Genomic DNA, 20560 nt, shown 5'->3' on the forward strand with positions numbered 1-20560 from the left:
TACCTTACGTTACTGGTGTCATTAAACTCTTCGGCCCACTTCTTTCTGGTCATGGCATTAGTAGAACCATCAAGGCGATAGTAGTCTATGTTCCTGAACCACTTGCCTTCACCTTCAGATACACACTACAGTTACAACACTGTTGACTTTTCACCATCAAGGCTCCACAGAGCCTTCAAAATAACACGTCTTGCCATCAAAAGAGCCTTTTCCTTGTCAAAAGGACTTAGTTTGTGTATTAACAGACATCAGATAGATGACTGTGTTGGTTAGAGGCCAGTTGTGTTTAGCCTTCAAAATAGCTGCCCCTCCTTACCAGCCTTCATAACCAACATTTCAGTATGTTTCCAATTACAGCACTGTGATCTTTTCATTACAAATTACAAACCCTTGAGCAAACATTTTTTGTGGAATAAAAAGTCAAGGTCTAATCATTTTCAAAATGAAAGTAAAAACAGCTGCTGAAGTTTAATTAGGAACATGACCTTACACCAGCAGCGGTGTGTGTGTTCAGGGGTAACAAGCAAACCAACGATTACAAGAATCCGTGCTGCAAGTGGACTGTCTCACGAGTGTGAAACATGCATTTCCATAGGAATCCCCATGTTAATGCTACAGACAACAGTATAAAAACACAAAATTTAACCTTAGGACAACATCCCAAAACTACATAAATAGCTGACTTATTTTATAAAATTTTGATCGATAATCTCTATACATTATAAAACCAAGAGATGCTTTGTAGATGTTAGCATACCAACAAAGCTGATCATGTGCAAATATAGGATCATTCAGTGGCATAATGTTACCAGACATGTCAACTGCGTAAAATCCTCAAGGTATTCAGACTACACTTAAAATGTACCTTTGTATGGAGACACTTTTTCCTCATCTTTAGCTCTGGTCGCCAGTTCAAGGAAATCCTCAATTAGGTCCAGAGAGATAAGAGACTGACTGAACACCAACCTGAGGAAAAGCAAAGATTGAGGTTACACCAGGATTGCTAGAGTCTGACTGATGTGGATTTTTTGTGGGCCAATGTCGATACTGATAATAGGGAGTGACAAATATGTGATACCAATATATTTATATATTTTTTTTAATTATTGCATTGACGCAAGATGTTATCAAAACCTTATGAAATGAATTGAATTTATGGCTAATTTTACAGATTAACCATAAACTTTTTAAAACATAACTAAAAGAAAACAAACACAAGCATATAATGTCAACATGAATGCATAGCTGCATATCCTGCATTATTTATGCTGTAAAATTAAATTGTCACAAATCGCCAATCATAATGCTGATTTAAATGCGTGAAAGGCTCATATCGGCTGATTTTGATCAGTCATCCAATACGTTCGAGCTCTATATTTTACAACACTGTCACTCTGGGATGAACCCCAAAACGTTCAAGTCACAACGAAAACCAACAGATACACTTACACTTTATCATCCACTTCCTCTGCCATTCGCAGGATCTCAAAGAGGAGCGTTATCTTTCCAGAGTGCTCCAGAATCTCAGCATCTGCATCGGTAACAAACTCCCTGTGCCAGTCAGCAGAGGTATTTCCTGGTGATGAGCCAGAGGGCCGAGCTGTTTTGAGATACATGAAGTTACAGATTAGTGTTAATGCTGGCAGAGATTCCCCTAAAAAAGTAACTGTAGCAAAGACAACAAGATTATAATTCTGGGTTTCACTATTGCACAATTTTCTGCTACACTTCAGGTACAGATTCTGAGTAAATGAGTGATGCTTGCTTTCCTGGGCAAATCTATTCACAATTTTAATATGAGACCAGCTTAATAACTCATCCTACAAATTTAATTATATGACAAAATCTATAGTATAGTGTCCTTCCTAGTCCCTAAATCCTGAATGTCTTGCTCCCAGGCTCAACTTATTATAATGGGATATTTTTCAGGAAATCTAGTAACAAAGGCTGAGCTTCTGGCTTCTGTAAGGCTACCATCCTCTATGCGGAAATAGGTGGCGAGTGGCCTCAATTGTTTCACAAAGAAATCTCCCAGATGTGGCTCTGGTCATAATGTCCCCTAACGAGTCGTGAATACTCCAGACTTACGCTCCTCAACAGGCTCTGGTCTGTTTCTGCCCTCTCCGTTTTTGCCCCGAGAGCTGCTGTTCCACTCTTTGATGACCTCCACGTCATCACTGTCAGACTCATCGGAGTCATTCTTTTTTCCCTTTCCTCTCTTCTTTTTCCTATTAGGGTGGAGGAACAGTGGAAGAGTTGGGGTCAGCAGAAGTAACAGATGCAATAGAGAAGGGCAGTTAAATGAGGTCATCTCTGCGCAAATATTATATATATTTTTTACTTTTTTGCCTTCTCGTCATCGGAGGTCATGCTCATCGAGGATTCTTCGGTTTCTGAAGCAATGAATTCCTCCATACTGTCCTCATCAAAGAATCCCTGCAAGAGAGTGTATGTGTTCATAATGCATCTTATAATGGGTAGTAGAATTGATGCATAAGGGAGAAATTCTGCCTCAGAGGCAACATGCGTTGTTCTCCCCTGCTGCTTGACCTGTCAGCACTACAGTTCTATCGTTTTCCAACCATGTGTGTGATTTATGGTAATTTGTATTCCCAGTTTTGAGTAAGTGTTTAGTGTGGTCTTCTATGGTCCTACCCTATTTTCTTTACTGATGTAGTCCAGCTGAAGGCACCAGGGATGGGTCCAGATTCTGCTGAGTATCTGGAAATCCTGGAAGAGTTTGGTCCCTGCACGGCCACGGCCCCCCTCCACAGCATTCCCCACACCTGCACACAAGGGAACGAGGGGGAAGATGAATATTTGTTTACATTATGTACTTGACCGCATGCCCTCAACCTCCTCATGCATATGGAAGAGTGTGGAAACATAGTAGAACAAAACCTAAATGTTGATTTCTGAGGGACAAAATATTAAGCAGAAAATAATAAATAAATGCAGAAATGATGTATTAAATGCATAAATTAACAAATAAGACATTTTGGTGATGAAAAAGGCTATTAATGTATTTTCTCATATATTAATTTATGCTGTTCTACATTTATCTTATCAATGTATTCATTAATTTTTAAATGTATTCATTTATTCATTTTTGTATTTCTACAAAAAGGTAGCCGACCCTTTGTTGTCCCTCATAGATTTCTCCCTGTAACCACTTCACCATGGACCAATTAAAGTAAAATTATTATTGTTCTCACAAAACAGACTTTTCCAAAAAAGTGTAAGCCCATCTCATGTCGCAGACGTCAGGTCTAGAATGTGTAGACGTGAAGTTTCTGCTTAATCAGATTATGGTTTCATCACAAATGCAAGAGAGTGACAGCTGTTTAAATGTCAACTTTGTACCTGCGCTGCATGTTGGCAGAAGTTACTGTGGGTTTTACATTAGCTCTAGCAAAACTTTTGGGACCATTCCCACCCTGCAGAGTGACTGGTGGTCTTAGGTCCAAAGACACCACCGAGGAGGTCCAGCGCCAGTCACAACATCAACACTGTGCCCCGTGGACAACCCAGCCTAATGAGCCACAGCACATACCACCAACAGCCCCCCCTCCCATCAGTCCTCCTCTTCTAACATACCGGTTCTCCTGTTCTTTGTTTTCACTTTTGGTGTAAAACCTCTGGCCCCCTCCTGCCTCACAATGTCTTTCCCCTTCCTTTATGCCCCCACATTCCCCCTATTACCCCCCACCCTCTGTTCCCTCTCTCCCAGGGCTCTTCATTAGGGAGACGTGGGAAACTGGGCTTAAACCCTGCCTGCGGCACTCTGCCAGCTGCCACTCCTACACACACACACACACACACACACACACACACACACACACACGCACGCACGCACACCCACAGTGGGCCACATTCAGAGAAGAAAGTCCACTAAACGCCTTAACAATACAGCATTAAAGTGAGAGACCAGTCCAGAGAACATTTCTGTAGTGGGACGTTGCCTCGTCCCAGACTACACACTTTTTACAGTGGAACTTTCAATTTTAGTTTAAGGTTTAATCTGGGCTAAATCCCTGTCCGAGCAATCAGATCTGATTCTGTTTAAGCCCTGTTTGCAGCCTCTGCTGCTCTCAAGCTGACCAGTGGGCAGCCATTCCCATAATCCTTTGCTCCTGTGTAACAAAAACTCAAAAAACCTTCATTAGAGTGTGTTTCCCACCTGTGAAGTTTTCCAGATAGTGTCTGTAGAGTTTACACTGGAGCGGAGTCACCCTAACAGACAGCACATATTCATGTTTTGGCGGCAGGAACTTGGTGAGGGCCCTGTAATCCTTCCTCTGTGAGAAGCAGAAATCAGTCAGCCACTTTAGGAGACAACGAGAAGGTGGATGAGGAGAATCAAAGTCAACTGTCTCGGGCAGTTTTTATTTACCTGGACACAACCATTCAGCATCTCATAGAGGATGTGAGCCCTCTTTTTCATGATCCGGACATCGTGGAGCGTGGAGTCGGCACACTGACCGTTCTGGATGGGGTTAATGAAGCGGTTCCTGAACTCTTTCACTGACCCAAGCAGGTTTTCCTTGATGAAGTTGACCATGCAGTGGTCTGATAAGGTAACAATGCATAGTTATAAATACACATTCATGACACAACAACAAAATCTTGGTACGAAGTTATTTCAATAAAAAGTCACTGTCTAAAAGCAAGGACAACTAACAGCCTTTTTTCAAATATGGATCGTAACTAAGTATTCTCACATTCAATTAGGTTGTTTTGCAGAGGTGTTCCAGTCAGCACGACCCTCCTCCTCGTCCTGATAGAGTTCATCGCTTTGGAAACTGCTGATGCCTCGTTCTTCAGGATGTGACCTTCATCGCAGATCACCATGTCTGGACCTGGCATCAGTGAATAAAAAGAGAAGCTTATGACAAGAGAAAGAAAATATATTTGATCTCCAGGCAGTCTTCAGGCAAACACATACAGTCACAACAGTATGTGTTAGTAGCCTATGTTAATGACAAAATACTTTTATAGAGTTAATAAAGTAACCAAGTAAGAGCAGAATTATTATTTTAAATGTAGTGTATATAAATTAATATTCTTGAGTAGCAAACTGCAATCACTTTTGACAAAAAAAAGAAAGTGATTGCAGCAGAGGAAGCAACTATGACTAGATAGACCAACAAGTGCGGTTGCTATAATGAATGAAAGCTTGCAGTGCTTTAAATAAACCAAAACAATTAAAGCAACCATTCAGACTGAAGGCACAAATCAGAAAAATACCTAAATCAGAATAGAAAATCTGACTATATAGTGTTTCTCTTCCCATTCATTAGATTTCATATATAGGGGAGAATTGTTCTTTGTTAACTTTTCAGTTAAAGTTAAGGTTTTAAGCCAGAGCAGCATACCTGGATCTACCAGTGTCTTCTGAAAGATCTCTTTCAGCTTCTTGCTCTTCATGTTCCTGCCCTGCGTCAGGTTTCGGTACATCTCGTAGCCAATGATTATAACCCCGCCCATTTCTTGCCATCTCTGGAGAGCGTACGCTCGGTCCTGTGGCCTCTTCACTGTGGCCAGCTCAACCACCTGTTAAACACGGCAAAGATCACTAAGATATGCATGGATTTTTGAAAAGTGGTTCATGAATTGGGAGAGTGACAAGTCTTTACCTCTAAACTCTCCTCATCTTTCATTCCTTTTTGCCACTTCTCAAACTCGGTAAGCCAATTCAGGACAGTGTTCAGGGGACAAACCACCAGTGCTGTGGTGAAACCCACTTTCTCAGAAAGCAGCAAAGTATTAAGCAATGTCACCACCTACAGGCCAAAAAAGAAATACAGTTAAACACAATGTGGCGGCACAACTTTGGAAGTGATTTACTCATCAAGGTTTGACAGGCTCTTCTTGAGGGTAGACAACACTTTAACCTGAGCATACCAGCTGCAAAAGGCAGTTGTTGGATTTATATCAAAATACATACTGAATTGTACAATGGAAGTTTTATCTTTGTTTTACATTGTGCAGCATTAGAACAATTATCCAGCTGGAACAACATATTGCTCTCTCCTCCTTACCTGTAGAGTTTTTCCAAGGCCCATACAATGGGCGAGGATACAGCCGGAGCCAGAAGACTTCTTGATCTTCTTCACAGATTCACAGCAGCAGTCCCACATGAACTGAACCCCTGAAATACAAGAAAAAGACGGAAGGGCCAGACCAGTCATGAGCATCTTGCAATTACATATAAAGAATAGCGTGTGTTAATAATCCTGATCACCTTGTCCTTACCGTCAACCTGGTGAGGTTTTAGCTTTGTGACAAGGTTCCTGTGCACCTGAACCAATGGCTCCTTGGTCTCTTCGTCCTCATCCAGCACCAGCTTGGTGGTGATGGGACACGTGATCTGGGAAGACTCCTTCACTACAATCACCTGTAAGATCAAATATAGTTTTTATAACTATTACAACCAATGTCCGATAGTGTCTTTCATATCCTTGAGATAGAGTTTTATCATGTACCTGTTATTCTTCAAGTGTTTCATAAAGGCCAGCTCATTCAAAAATAAACTTTTGTCATCATTAATATACTGTATGATTAAATCTAATGAACAGTACTTATAATTAGTCCAATAATGTAGTAGTGATGCTAAGATGCCCATGGAGGTATAATAATTAATTAAAACTTTGAAAAAAAGCAGCAATATTTTTCAGAGTAAAGCCCAATGGTTTAATTAATTATTAACTATATGCTGCCAGTTACAATACAGCAGGACTGAGTTCACCCCTGTGTAATATCACAAAAGTTTAGAAGATTCAACTTTCTGAAAATGGAGGCGGGTGAGTGCTCATATAAGACTGTGTGAGTGCATAGGATGTAGAGAAGATTTAAAAACACAAATAGTGATAACTTGACCAGTGTTTAGAAGCTTTGCGGGAGAGGAATTTTCCAAATAATGATTTCAAACATATCTGAAAAGGAAAAAAAAAAACTATGGCCCCCGACTTGAACTCTACAGATTCACCTTTGTTCGTTGCTCTGGCCCTAATAATAAGTTAATAATAGCTGAACATCTCAACAGATATGTTTAATATTGGTGTCATCCATACCCATGAGCATTGACTGCATCATCAAAACTAAAACTGCACATACAAACTATAATAAATAAAAGAGCGGAATCTCACTAACGTAGAGATTAACTACTGTGGGCGCACATGCTTCTTTACAATTGAGTTTTCATCATAGCTTAATTCCTTTGGAAAAGGGCCAATATTTTTTTTTGAAAGGAATGGACTTGGGTTTACTTCACATTGTTGTGATATTGAGTATGGGCATACTCAACTTTTTCACCCTAAATCTGTCTACGCAGATTTAGGGTGAAAAAGCTAAATTACACAAAGTATATTATTTTATTAAATCAATTAAAATACATTATACACTTCATTCTCTGCTGGAAACACTTGACCCTGTGCACCGTTAGGAAAGTTACTGACATGCTACAACACCGATTAATAAAAAAAAACAATTTCAATATAATCGCCGTTTTCTGCTGCTGCTTTTATCACCGTCCTGAGCAGATTCTGGAATTGAATTACTTAAATCAAAACCCATAGAAGATTCTACAGCTGTTTGGTTCCTGAGACAGTGAGGGAATCAGCACCTGGTTGGACTGTTTTTGTCCTTTAAATATTTCATTGCCAATTAGTCTGGTTAAATTTTCAACATATTTTGTTAACAAGTTGCGAGAAACGTATTAAACCATTGAATAGTCACAATATCTAAAAGCCCCAAGTCACTTATTCTAATTGCTTGTTTTTTGCAATTAAACAAGAAAAAGAAAAGCAGCGAATCATCTCATTTGAGAAGGTGTAGCCATATTGATATTGTTCATGATAAGGTCTCTTATCTCCTGCAATGGATTATCATAATAATCCATAGCAATACACTACATAATAGCAAATAAATGTTGTGTCAATAGACTAATGGTTGCTGCTGTAATCTGAGACAGCTCTATGCATTCCTTCTTCCAAGAACCAATTTCCTAGGGGAAATTCCTGAAATTGTATCAGAGGACCGAATGAACATTGAAAAATGTTACCTTGCATGCAGTTTAATCAGGGGGATTACACGAACCTGATGAATTTAACAGCTAAGCGCTTTTAACACAGTTTGCTCTTCAGATTGACATCAGGACTTTTCATTTTTACCTCTCGAAGTTTCTCCCTGAGTGCCTCCCTCTCAGCTATACGTTTCCTCCTATCCTCTTCTTCTTTCAGGGCATCTCTCGTTTCTGTCCGCAGCTTGTCGTCCTTCAGAATTTTGCGAATCTTTTTGCGTCCTTTTTGGTCTTCGTCGTCTCCGTCTTCACCGTTCTCACCATCTTCCCCCTCTTCCTCCTCTTCCCCCCCGCTCTGTGGAAATGAACATAAAATTCAGCCTTCTGATCTTCAGCCCATAGGGGAAAAAGTAACCCCAAGATTAATTTGTGACTTCAATAATTGAACACTCCCAGGGTTGAGTTCAAACAACATTTTGTGTGTCATGCATGACCTGACTGACAAATGTTATTCGGGCCCATCTCCTCCTCCTGGCAAATCCTACCATGAATAAAATAAACTCAAATATCCAAGTGTACTGCATCTTAAGCACCTTCTCGTTGCTGGATGAGGAATCCTGAACTTTGATTCTGCGTCGTTTCTTCTTCTGCTTGTAACTTCTCTGTTTCTCCTCATCCTTCTTCTTTGAAGCTCTACAAACAAAGCAGAAGTCATTTAAGCATGAGCAGGATATCGATTTACATGGAGTGGCAGTAAAAATTGCCACTAGTGAGTGGATGGAATTATCGTTTCTCACCTTGTTTTTCGACGCTTCACATCGTTTTCTGAGTCGCTAATCTCCTCGCTTAATGCAGACTCTTCACTGGACCCCGTCTTCTCAAAGTCTGAGTCTTCAGAGTCATCGCTGTCCACTGTTATACAGACAAATAGAGGACAAGGAAAACAAAATTCATTTGATTTAACAAAACTCAGATTACTGGCACCAAAATAATTAGATAAGACTTAAAAGTCGAAAAAACACCTTCTCGCCCCAACTTCTTCTTGCCCTCCTTGCTCTTCTCTTTACTGGAGGTTTTCTCCTCTCCCGATTCACCTTCACTCAGCGAGAGTTTATGACGAAGCAATTTGTGTCGTTGGCCACTTTTCTTCACTTCGACATCAGAACCTGAATCGTCTCCACAGAGAGAAAATAATTTAGGGCAACGCACAATAAAACAGGCTTATTTAAAAAGAACTGGTTATAATCAACAAATGTATGCTACCTTGCTGATCCTCTTCATCATCCTCTTCATCACCATAATCATCATCATCCTCTTTCTTAACTTTTGGGGACTTTTCGTCCTCATCTTCGCCTTCATTATCAGAGGAGCTCTCTGCTCCCGAAGAGTAGTTGGATTTTATTTGGGCAAGGAGCATTTTCTTTGCAATCCTTCAGAGGAAAGAAATAACAGACACAGCAGGTTAACATTAAGTGTTTCCCTAGTTTGACTACAGGGGGAGATAATTGCTACCCATTAAAAACAACAAGTCATTTTCCTTGAGACATTTGTGAGAACCCAAAACCTGAAAGAGTTTTCCTTTCAGCTACCTAGCAAAGGATATGCAAAAAGTCAGAGCTTGCCCGTGCAGCAATAAAGCAGGAAAAGGTCTGTAGAATCACTGAAGCCTGGACGTGTCAATGCCATTCCTAACACATTGCGCACACAAAACTGAAGAAGCGGTTAAAAATACGACAACAAAAAGAATGCAAGTCTCAGGTTGAAAAGGAGGAGCCAGACACTTAGAAGACACCACAAACTCTCAACTTGGAAAGACAACAAGTTTGGGAAGTTTGGTGATGAGGGCTGAGGCCAGTGCTGATGCGCTGTAAGCACAAACAACATTTGCACAGCGGAATCTATACATTATTTTCTGCCTCCTTTATGCTCTACCAAGGCCCAACTGATACTGGGTTTGTAGGACCAATACATATACATACACAAATATTGAAAACAATAGAGTCAGAGCACACTCTGCTGGACAAACTTTTGGATGACAGCATTGGAGCACTCCAAGATTCAATTTCTACATGATCACCTGGGAAAAAGTTGCATAACAGACAACAGACGTAAATACCAATATATCTGTGATGAAAAAATGTTTGCAAAAATCTGATGCTCTGGAATAAACCAGAGAGATAAATGCGTTGTGATTAAAAACTAAACACAAAATTCTTCATTGAGGACCAGACTGAGCAGCCGAACTGTGTTTGGTTAGTCAAACAGTGCAGTGTGCTCTCAAAACCAAGTCAATATAATAGGGTGAAAAGCCCCAGTAAATCTTTGCAGTTTGTTGTGATTTGAGTATGTACCTGTTTTCTGGGTCATCATCGTCATCATCTCCACTGACCTGAGAGACTTCCGCGTTATCTTCCACCTCATCTCCTACATATCCAAAGAGCAAATATACCGTTATTGGAAGAGCTTGCAAGTTACAGTTAGATATTGTGAAATTTCCCCTTTCTCTTCTTGCAAGGCAAAACATAAGAAAGTTACTTTTTAAACCTCCGTTTTTGGTGAAAATTAAACAAATTAAAAAGAACATGTTCTTGGGGGCACTTCAGAGGAGCTAGGGAGCACATTTGTTTACTTGTGGACAGAGCCAGGCTAGCTTTGAACAATGCTAACTAGTGTCTGGCAGTAGAGACATCCGACAAGTTTCTGTCTTCTCATCTTACCTCAGCAAGAAAGCCAATAAGCTTAGTTCCCAAAATTACACTCTTTTTAAAAGACATATGAAGTTCAGGTTTGCTCAGGTTGACTCAAATGTGTGACAATAAAGCAGATGTCAAGCGGAGTACATCTAAACTCTCTTCTCCACTACATCAAATTACCTGAGGACTGCTGGAGGGGACCACTGCCTCCCACCACGTTCTCCTCCACGATGGGTTTGATCTTTTGCTCGTCACTGTCTTCTCCTGAGCCATCATCAGCCTGTTGCTCCTCATCATCCTCACTGGAGGAAGACTGCAGCTTTGTGGCTGAGCTAGAGCTCCTTCCTTTGCGCTTCTTTTCATATGACCTTTTGCGGGCTGCTGCCTTCCTCTCAGTCGAATTTTTTTCATCCGGTTTTGCCTCTTCTTTCTTCTGCACGCGGCTGGATCTTCTCTTTGCTGTGCCTTCACTCTTGATCTCTGAGTCCGAGTCGGAGGAGTTTGAGCCGTTCTGCTTCTTCTTCTTGGGAGTCTTTTTACTTTTCTTCTCCGTATCTGTCTCAGAGCTTTCAGACTTTCTCTTACGTTTTGAGGCTTTGTCTGTATCCTGTGTGGATGTGTTGTTTAGTTTGAATAAGCGCTTTTTGACACTCTTGCTTCCTTCTTCCTCATCTGTGTTGTGGCTTTCTGCAGCCTTTTCTAGCAGTATGGGTGGAACTTCATCCGAGTCAGAGTCTGCGGTCTTTTTCTCCTTGGCCTTGGTATGCTTACTATCCTCTTTTTTGGCATTACTGGATTTCTTGGATGATTTGACCTTCGCCTTACTTTCTTCCTCTGACTCTGATTCAGAGGATTTTACCTTGTCCTTTTTCTCCGCCTGCTTCCTCAAAGGGGTGGTCTTAACTCTACTAGAGCGACGGCTAGGAGGTGGGCTTACTGTCCTATCTACTGCATCACACTTCTCCTTGCCATCATCTGCTTTGCACTTTTGCTGCATCTTCCCACTGTTTTCTCTATTTTTGGACCTGGAGGACCTTGACCCACATGTTGTGACGACGGGGACTGGAGTCAGCTTGACTATAAGGTTCTTAACCTTGGGGTGGGGGCGTTGAGAAATTGTTGAGTTTTCATTTGACCTTGCATCAGTGTGTGTAATCAAATCTGTGTTGCTCTGTGAGAGCTTGGTGGAATCTGCAAGACTCTCGACCATCTGAAAAAGCTCTTCAGGAACAGAAGGTGGTACAGACATGATGTCCTGATCCAAGGACATCTCACCAGTTGACACCATGTCATCTTCACATTCTTCAGATTTTATTATCTTTTTGGTTGGATCAATTTCAGTTTGGCAGTCTTTCATTTTAATCTCCCTTGAAACTTTATCACTGTCCCTCTCCTGCTCATTAGGCTGCGCCTCGTCCAGCTCCTGATCCGGATTTTCGACAGGAACCTCATCCGGTTCCTCTATGGGTTCATCGATGGACTCCTCATCCATCTCCTTGATGGGCTCCTCATCCAGCTCCTTGGTGGGCTCATCGATGCGCTCTTCATCCAGCTCCTTGACGGGCTCATCGATGCGCTCCTCATCCAGCTCCTTGATGGGCTTTTCGATGGGCTCCTCATTCAGCTCCTTGATGGGGTCCTCATCCATCTCCTTGATGGGGTCATCGATGGGCTCCTCATCCAGCTCATCGATGGGCTCCTTGATGGGCTCATCGATGGGATCCTCATCCAGATCATCAACAGGCTCCTTGTCCAACTTCTCTGCTACATCAACCTTATCAACTGCATTCCCCTCAGTATCCATACTATCAATTTCTACAGGGGGCGGTACAGTCTTGGTCTTTCTTGCAATATGTTGGCCATCATTACCATTCTGAAACTCCATGCTTTTGAACTCAGGTTCCAAAGCTACCTCCAAAGCACTGTGGGCTTTCTTCAAATCAGCAAGCACAGCCTTGAAGGCTTTCAAATGCCGACACCTGATAGATTTATCTTCTTGCTCCTCAACTTCCTGCTGTATGAACTGGATGAATGTATTGTTTAGACCAGTTGTAGTTTCAACAAGCTTTTTTACTTTCTTTATAAGTTCTTTGGGTACCTGCAGCTTTTTAAAGGAAAATGTCATAATCCCTGAGCCTTCGGTGTGTTCTTTTCCATTGACAACTGCTTTGTGCTCTTTAACTGATTTGTTTTTCTGTCTCTTGCTCTCACGTTCCTCTATTTTATCTGGTTTTCCTGGCTTGGGTTGCTGAAGTTCTTGTTTTTCCACGATACGGTGGCATTTGGAGACTAGATCCTGAAGTGGCTCTGATCTGCAGATATAACAGTGCCACTTTGAGTTCTCATCAGTAATGGTTGACAGCTCCCTCCTGCCCAGGTTGCGCAAAATGCATTTTTTGCAGAAGGCATTGTTGCAGTAGTCACAGCAGATGAGCTTTCCTCCTTCAGCACACCATCTGGGGAGGAAAAGTTGAAAAGTTTTAGGGCATTAAACAAATGAGGTATTTTTGAATAGTCAGTACTATTTATCCTGACTTCCATACTACACGTTAAGCGGTTGATTACTTTAACCGATTTGCATAGCTTCTGCATGATAGTTCTGGAGTTTGATGGACACAGACACAAACACACACACCTCGACTGTGGGCGGCATGAATAATGGACATAGAGGAGCAGTAAATTACTGACTTCCAGATAAACTGTAAAAGAAAACATGCATGAAAGACCCAAAATTATGACTGTAAGTACTTGATCATTATCACCTAATCTATATCTGAACAATGGATAAAAGGGTCAGAAAAGCTGTACTTTTCATGTATTTCATGACATGTCAACCCCAAAGGGACATTCAAGAATGATCGAAGAATGTCCTCCACAGAGAAGTATCATGGTAAAATTAAAATGTTCTCTTTTTTTTAAGATTAGATTTTTTTAAAATATTTATTTCATTCTGTTGTGTCACACTTAAGCCGATAAATCATGTTTGGTTGGTGCTGTGTAAAACGTCTTACCTGCACTGCTCGTCCATCCCTTCAGAGTCTCTGTTGATGTCATCACTTGTGTAATACTTGTAGCATGACTAGAGGAAGAGGAAATATGGGATCACCAAAACATTGTGAAATATATCAGGGGTAATGTGAAATGTGTATTTGAACCATCTTACCTTGCAAATAAGTACTTTAAGTGCGGGATGCTCATACACAGAGTTGCGTTGAAACTGGTTTACTTGTTTTCCACAGGCAGTGCAGTTTACCTTCTTCTGCAGTGCATCATCTGTTACAAGGCCTAAAGAAATTGGTTGCTTTAACTCTCCTCCTTTAACTTTTTTACCCACTGACTGAATGAATTCTTGCTGTGTACTGTCGATTTACAGTCAAGTGCAACCAATGCTCGAACACGGGCTAAACTTACCTGTAGGTTTCTGTTTGAAATCGACTCTCAGCTTCATGGCACCTTTGTTGTCATTACCAGCTGGTGTCATCACTAGAGTGCCTACAGAGAGACATAGCAGAAGTGTCTCACAATCAGCATCTAATTAAGCAACAGTATCGAAATCAATGATATCGCAAGTATGAGGAAAAGGTCTTCACTGTTATTTAGACAGTTGTGGTTCACAATAGTTTAATTGGTTTGTATGTTTTTTTTTTTTTACAATTTTATAATAGACCTGTCAGTTCATCGGCCAATCACAATAATAAACCCCTCATTTCCCCCCCCCCCCACCCCCAAAAGCCACTGCTGTAGATAGAATGGAGATTGTGTAAGAAACGCTGCTCCTCTATAGTTCATACCTTTAGATGTGCTGCCTGTGTTACTGTCGGAAGGATTGTCAGAGGGGGCACCCTCATTGTCACTCTCAGCGGAGGAGTCGGATTCATTCGGTCCAGTGTGCTTAGCTGCAGTAGATGGCTTCCTGTAATGTGTTAGCACAAGGACTTTGAACACTTGAAGCAGTGACTGTGCCATTTTGAGAGAATGTAAGTGAAAACAAATACAATGAGTGCCTCATTTGAGAGACCTGCTCCTCACCTCTTGCTGCGAGAGGAAGAGGGCTTCATCTTTTCTCTGGAGCTACCAGGCTGACAGGGATTTAAGATTTGTTTGAGTACCATGACAATTTAGAACAAATTATATTTACAAAGACAGTTAAATATGAGCCTGCTAGGAATCGTTTACATTGCTAGTATTGTCAACACTAATGTAAACACACATTATTTGCCAGCCAGAGAGACTGCTTATTTACCTCCTCTGCTTTCTCTGCCATTGGGTCGAGGGTTGAATCAGAATCCAGACTCATATTACCTGCAAAGAGATTTGAAAATGTGTTTCCTAATGAGAATACTAACACATTGAACCTTCATTTTAGGGATTGGGAAAAACAAAAGGATTTAATACATTTACTGTTACCATACAAAACTGCACTGTCAGTACTTCATATAACTTTCCATTCTTTCTGTATTTCCATAAGAAGCTTAATTTTGAGGCCGCTTAAATTTTAGGATTTTTTAACAGTTGTTATCGTTTCATCAGGAACTCTGGTGCAAAAGTCAAGGCTAAACTCTGCTACTGCACGACTAGATTTACTGACATACTGTTTTGCATAAGACTTACAGCACGAGCTTTTACAGCTGGACAGACCTAGCAGCAGGAGGGAAACTTACCACTGCGAATCCAAGCTTCTTCTCTTTTTTTTTTAAATCACATAATACTTTAATCACCCGTTGTTGCGCTGTCACAAGAGTCTCTTACATAAATAAAATGTGATGAAATAAGTTATCTCTAACCCTTGTTGGGTCTATGAGCCAGTTCCCAGCGATGGCAAAGCTAACAGACAATGGTCGGGCTATTTCGTGTCAGTGCCTCAGAAAGACCACAACAAAAGTAGATTCAGAGAACACCGGAGAGCGCTGGCGAGCATCGCGATCCCAGCATCTGGGTTATTCTGCTGCTATCGAGCCGATGAGGATTCATTAGCGGCACATCGCTCTGATACAGAGGCGCTGCTGTTTGTTTGGGTGTTTTGCGTCATCACACTGAGCTGATTAGATCGCGAGGAGCTGCTCTTACTCCGCCCGCAGCTACCAGGCCTGAAATGGGTCCAAAAAGCCCCCGTTCCACAACAAAGAGCCCGGCGGTGCAACAAGCAGCTCACACTTCTCCATTGGCAGCGCTTCTCTCCCCCGCTCAGCACTGACACAACACCGACACCAGGTGGAGGCTAGCTAACAATAGCCGGTTTAGCTCTCGCTGAGATTACTTATTCTTACTGCTGCACGTTGCCCTGGCAACCTTGCAGTCCAGGCTCCAGTGCATGCGATGCAACGGGGAGGGAGGGGGGGATGCATGCACGGGCCTTCCCATCCGGATCCGACTGCACCGCGGCGCGAAGCTGCGAGACAACCGCAGCCCGGCCAATTGCTAGCACTAGCCACAAGTAGCAACACAACATATAGCTAGCAACAACAGCAGACCAAGTCATAGCATGTGGACACTAAAGAGCACCGTTGGGATTTAATCGCATTGACAACACCCTGCAATGTGCACGTTTGCAGCTGCGTGTGTGCCTACGAACTTGAATGTTGCCGGCTGCGCCGCTAATCGGCTAACAGCTACAACTCGGCTAGCCTAGCTCGCTAGCGGCGGGCACTCATAGTCCGGCTCTTCTCTAGCGGAGGCAGCACAGTGACCAATGTAAACCGACTGGTCCAAACAAACACATTCAGCTGCGCCCGTACCTGCTTCCCGCCGTCGTCATTTCTCGACCGCCGGAGACGCGTGTTGTTTTGGGTTTCCCGTCAAAAAGGCCGGTGGAATCTCGCAGGTTTGCGATGGCGCGGAGGCGAGAGGAGCCGCAAAAGAGCGAAACAACTCCGGTCAGGGCAGACAAAGCGAGGGGACCATCTTGCCGGATGGCTGTGAACGCAGTAAAATGGCGCATCTAGCCTAAATCCTGTGCGTGTTCCCATTGGCTGAGCGCCGCAGACGGGGCTGCCACTCCGACTGGCCCGGCCCCTCCGGAGACCTGCGATTCGTCGGTGCACCGAGGGACTTATGTTCCCTGGGAAGGATCGGGCTGCTGGCTCCATTTCCATTTCATTCATTTGTTGATGTGCTGAACGGCGCGCTGTTTTGTTTCCCTGATCGCAGCTGTAATAACACACATACACACCCACTCTCTCTTCCTCTCTCTCTCTCTCTCTCTCTCTCTCTCTCTCTCTCTCTCTCTCTCTCTCACACTCTCGATATCAATAATCCTCATGGTAAATGTCACAATATCTTCTTTAAGTTTAAGTAAATATTAAGGTTTGAAATGATTCTATGTGGACAGAGGATGACAGGCACTTTCTAAATCTGAATTAGATCAGTTATGTGTTTTTCCCCAGTGAACAAATAATAAGCAGTACATTGTTATAAAGGCTTATGTTTTTTTTTACGTATATTTACTTTCATCTTCTTCGTAGAATATAGTAATTTGTTGATTGCCCAGCCTTATACAACATTTTTATTTAGTCATTCATGTGTTAACACCTGTTGTAGTTTGGACTGCTTCTAATTCCTTTAATTCCTCAACATCCTAAGGACCAAATCATACCCATGGGATCATAATCATGGGATCTTATAGGGTTTATGTTGGAATCTGAATTATTTGAACAATTTGTTGTATTAGTGTCAGAAATGCCCACATAGTACAAAATGACATTTATTGAATATAAAATGGAAATGCAATTTACCTTTCCTGAGTTAGGCTATCCCCTATCCTATTTCTGTATAATAAATTAATCATTACTATCTTGAGATCCAGCTTTCCCTTGTACAAATTGAATACTTGTATATTATTTATCTCAGTCATCATACAAAGTAAGAGCTGTGTCCTAAATCGTTCAGTATATTTTAGATTTATTCGGACTAACCTTGTTATACATCCAAAACAAATGTTGACTCTTTTTTTAACCACACCAGAATTTGTCAATGCAAAAACATGTAATATATGTAAATATTATTCCAACGAACAAAGAACAGTCTTAGAAAAAACACACAAACATATGGAAGTGTTGCACTAAACCACAAATGCCTTTTCGACTATCAGAAAATATAATAAAAAATATTCTGTCACACAATATCTCTATATTTGATCACAGCTGACTCAGGACATCATGAGTAACATCAGAAAGATACATGGTAAAGCAGGTCTGCAATACATAGTCCTATAGCATAAACATAGATTATCTTTTCGTGTTTGTCAGATTAAAACAGTCACATTATAATCAGAAATAATCACATGTTTTGTTAAAACCAAAATTACTTACTTATTTACTTTCATGCTCAACAAGACATCTGCACTGTAATGACAAGACATGCATCTCCTTTTCTCGGTTTGAGTATTATTGAAGTTTTTAATGTTTGGTTGAAACTTGGTTGTGAAAAAAAGAGTGATCACTAAAGTTAAGTATGTAAATATGAAAGCAGACTTTTCTGAAAATGTCTTAATACAGACTCAGACAGTTACCTAAGCAGTTCAGATGGTGCATCACTCATTTATAAGGGGTCAGAAGCAGAACATTTGGGGACTCACTGGTTTATTCAATGGATCTGATGAGTTTGTCCTGATATTTAGTAAAAAAAAGTGGACCCTCAAGTTTCACATTACAACTGCAATAACTGTGCACAGGTCAGATAATTTAATTCCTGTACTGAAAGTGTCTCCCAGTCTCGTGGCCTCCATGTTGCCTTGTTAACAAATTGCTGTGCTGTGAATATTGTGGATTCCAAAACTTGCAGATGATTACCTGAAGATGGGGCTCTTCCTCAATGTTTGTCAGCTGGTGGTGCAGCTGTAAAAATGATCCTGCTGCTGAAATAGTAAATGTAAAATATGATGTGAATGTGCTTGTGTGCAATGATAATAACTGTATCAATTCAGAAGGGAGTCGCTCTGTTGGTTTTTAGTGTCACCGTTCAGACTTCAGAGAGTCAAACAAAGGTGCAGCATTTTCATTGACTTCTCAGTTGGTCTGCCTTTTCAAAAACAGATATGATTACTAGCATTAATAATTAATTAACTATCTTTAGTAATATTTCTATTATTTTCAGATATATCTTTAATTGTTTCATCAATACTAATGTGTAACGCTCAGTACATCCACCAAGCAGGATTTCTTTTTACCCAGTCTGTTAAAATTTTGATCCAGGACATTTTTTTTTACTTTCTTAGAAATCGCGAGACTGTGTGTATTTTGGTGAATAATTAATGGCTCGATGATTATTATTTTTTAAACATTAATGACATGTTAAGGGAACTGACCCATGAATGTGTGTGTGATTCAGTGCAGATACAAACACAAATCTATCTGGATCTATTGAATTGAAAGGTTCAGGGTGTAGAATTTAGTGATATTTAATGGTGAAGTTGCATGTGGCAGCCTAATACCCCTCGCGGTTGGTCTTATCATTTAGAATCCAACTAAAAGTCAAGAATTGTTTTCCCCTGTCAAATTTTCCTCCTCCTAATGTGTGGGATAAGGTTATAAAACTTGACTCAAAATGGTTTCCCATGTGCCCACACACCGTGATCATTTTGCCATGATACTGTAGGGGTTACTAATGATATTGGTTAGCCTAACAATGGCTGCAGTTCACTGTCACTTTAATGGAACGATGTTGGATCATCATTCATTTCCTCAGTTCCTCGTGTGTTATTCTGAAAACTCATAATGTCTGCTGTGGAAAGGCTCCATTAAATTATATTCAACTGTGAGCATGCGGCCATCATGAAACAGTTAGTTTACATTGGCGGTCATAGTTTTTCCTATGTGAAATCAGGGTATTTCGTCATTTGATATGATGTAATGTTCGGCGATTAGATTTTACCATATCCTTCCACACAAGAAACAAACTTCATCATATGTTAACCCACAGCGATGACCAGCCTGGAATTACCTGGAAACTGCTTGGTGGGAGATAACATATGCACCTAGTGGAACTCTTGATGGTAACACTGATACATATCATCGTCATCCTTATTTGGTGTCCTCCACCTCTGACGTGTGATATAGATCACAGTGTCAGCGTGGTGAAAATATAAGTAGCATCAATAGTAAGAGTTTGAAAGTTACTCAGCTTTACTGCTCAACCTGTCAGTGCAAGCCCACGAACAATTTCAAAGACATGAAGAACTTCAGCATTCAAAGTTTCACACTCATGATGATGATGATGACCGTCTCCTCAGCAACTCTGCCGAGCCCTACAGAGTTCACTCCAGAAGACTTGCTGAAACAAATCCACCATGAGGCATCCGAACTGATAACGAACATGGTGAGTAAACTATGAAATTCACGACTGGTTGTTTGTTCAATTGTGTACTAATTTTTTTTAATAATTTGTCATTTAAGTCATCAGAGCAGGAAAACCCAAATTTCGAAACCTGTTGGGTATGTTGGAAACCCTTTTGATTATAAGTATTGAGTTAATTGTAAAAAGCATTCTTCTTAGTAGATGCAAGATGCTGTTACTAACTGTGCGCTTCTCTACACAGACAGAGTTTTTCTGCTTGGCAGAGAAAGCTCTGAATACCACGAGTTTAGACGTCATGGAAAAACTCACCGGTTTAGTGGTACAGTACAACAAAGAAAAGGCAAAGAGGAGCTTGCATGTGAGTGAATCACCTTTTTAGAAATTTCCCAAACCAAATCATGTCAAAAATGTCAAATACTCTCCATCATTTTAGTTCCTAAAAATCTTTTTTTTTCAGATTGTCAACTGTACCGATTTAGAGCCCCATCCAACGCCTCTATACCATTTGGTGAAGGAAATCCTGAATTGCTCCTAAATGAAACCGAAGTGAAAACAT

The 20560-nt window shown here is 41.1% G+C and overlaps 1 protein-coding gene across 3 annotated transcripts in view; it reads right to left on the minus strand.

Annotated features, from left to right (window-relative positions):
• atrx (ATRX chromatin remodeler) overlaps nucleotides 1-16648 on the minus strand; it is a 31106-nt gene extending 14458 nt beyond the window's left edge. Inside the window, exons 1-27 of one of the 3 annotated variants that reach the window (XM_053428262.1) lie at nucleotides 16449-16648; nucleotides 14957-15015; nucleotides 14743-14792; nucleotides 14505-14626; nucleotides 14125-14205; nucleotides 13877-13998; nucleotides 13725-13792; nucleotides 10894-13169; nucleotides 10372-10444; nucleotides 9284-9450; nucleotides 9043-9186; nucleotides 8818-8932; nucleotides 8614-8713; nucleotides 8172-8375; nucleotides 6256-6397; nucleotides 6042-6151; nucleotides 5637-5783; nucleotides 5376-5553; nucleotides 4722-4859; nucleotides 4394-4569; nucleotides 4181-4298; nucleotides 2656-2786; nucleotides 2342-2436; nucleotides 2089-2228; nucleotides 1450-1600; nucleotides 866-966; nucleotides 4-112 (exon numbers count right to left, since the gene is read on the minus strand). In XM_053428262.1, coding sequence (XP_053284237.1) covers nucleotides 4-112; nucleotides 866-966; nucleotides 1450-1600; nucleotides 2089-2228; nucleotides 2342-2436; nucleotides 2656-2786; nucleotides 4181-4298; nucleotides 4394-4569; nucleotides 4722-4859; nucleotides 5376-5553; nucleotides 5637-5783; nucleotides 6042-6151; nucleotides 6256-6397; nucleotides 8172-8375; nucleotides 8614-8713; nucleotides 8818-8932; nucleotides 9043-9186; nucleotides 9284-9450; nucleotides 10372-10444; nucleotides 10894-13169; nucleotides 13725-13792; nucleotides 13877-13998; nucleotides 14125-14205; nucleotides 14505-14626; nucleotides 14743-14792; nucleotides 14957-15010 — 5312 coding nt within the window. In that variant the 5' untranslated portion in view covers nucleotides 15011-15015; nucleotides 16449-16648. Of the gene's footprint in view, nucleotides 1-3; nucleotides 113-865; nucleotides 967-1449; nucleotides 1601-2088; nucleotides 2229-2341; nucleotides 2437-2655; nucleotides 2787-4180; nucleotides 4299-4393; nucleotides 4570-4721; nucleotides 4860-5375; nucleotides 5554-5636; nucleotides 5784-6041; nucleotides 6152-6255; nucleotides 6398-8171; nucleotides 8376-8613; nucleotides 8714-8817; nucleotides 8933-9042; nucleotides 9196-9283; nucleotides 9451-10371; nucleotides 10445-10893; nucleotides 13170-13724; nucleotides 13793-13876; nucleotides 13999-14124; nucleotides 14206-14504; nucleotides 14627-14742; nucleotides 14793-14956; nucleotides 15016-15374; nucleotides 15704-16448 lie in introns of those variants that run through there. The other 2 variants (XM_053428260.1, XM_053428261.1) reach the window with 2 other exon arrangements.
• Between the last annotated feature and the right edge of the window lie 3912 nt (nucleotides 16649-20560).

This window comes from Pleuronectes platessa, chromosome 8 (genome assembly GCF_947347685.1).
Source record: "Pleuronectes platessa chromosome 8, fPlePla1.1, whole genome shotgun sequence".
Taxonomy (NCBI): Eukaryota; Metazoa; Chordata; class Actinopteri; order Pleuronectiformes; family Pleuronectidae; genus Pleuronectes; species Pleuronectes platessa.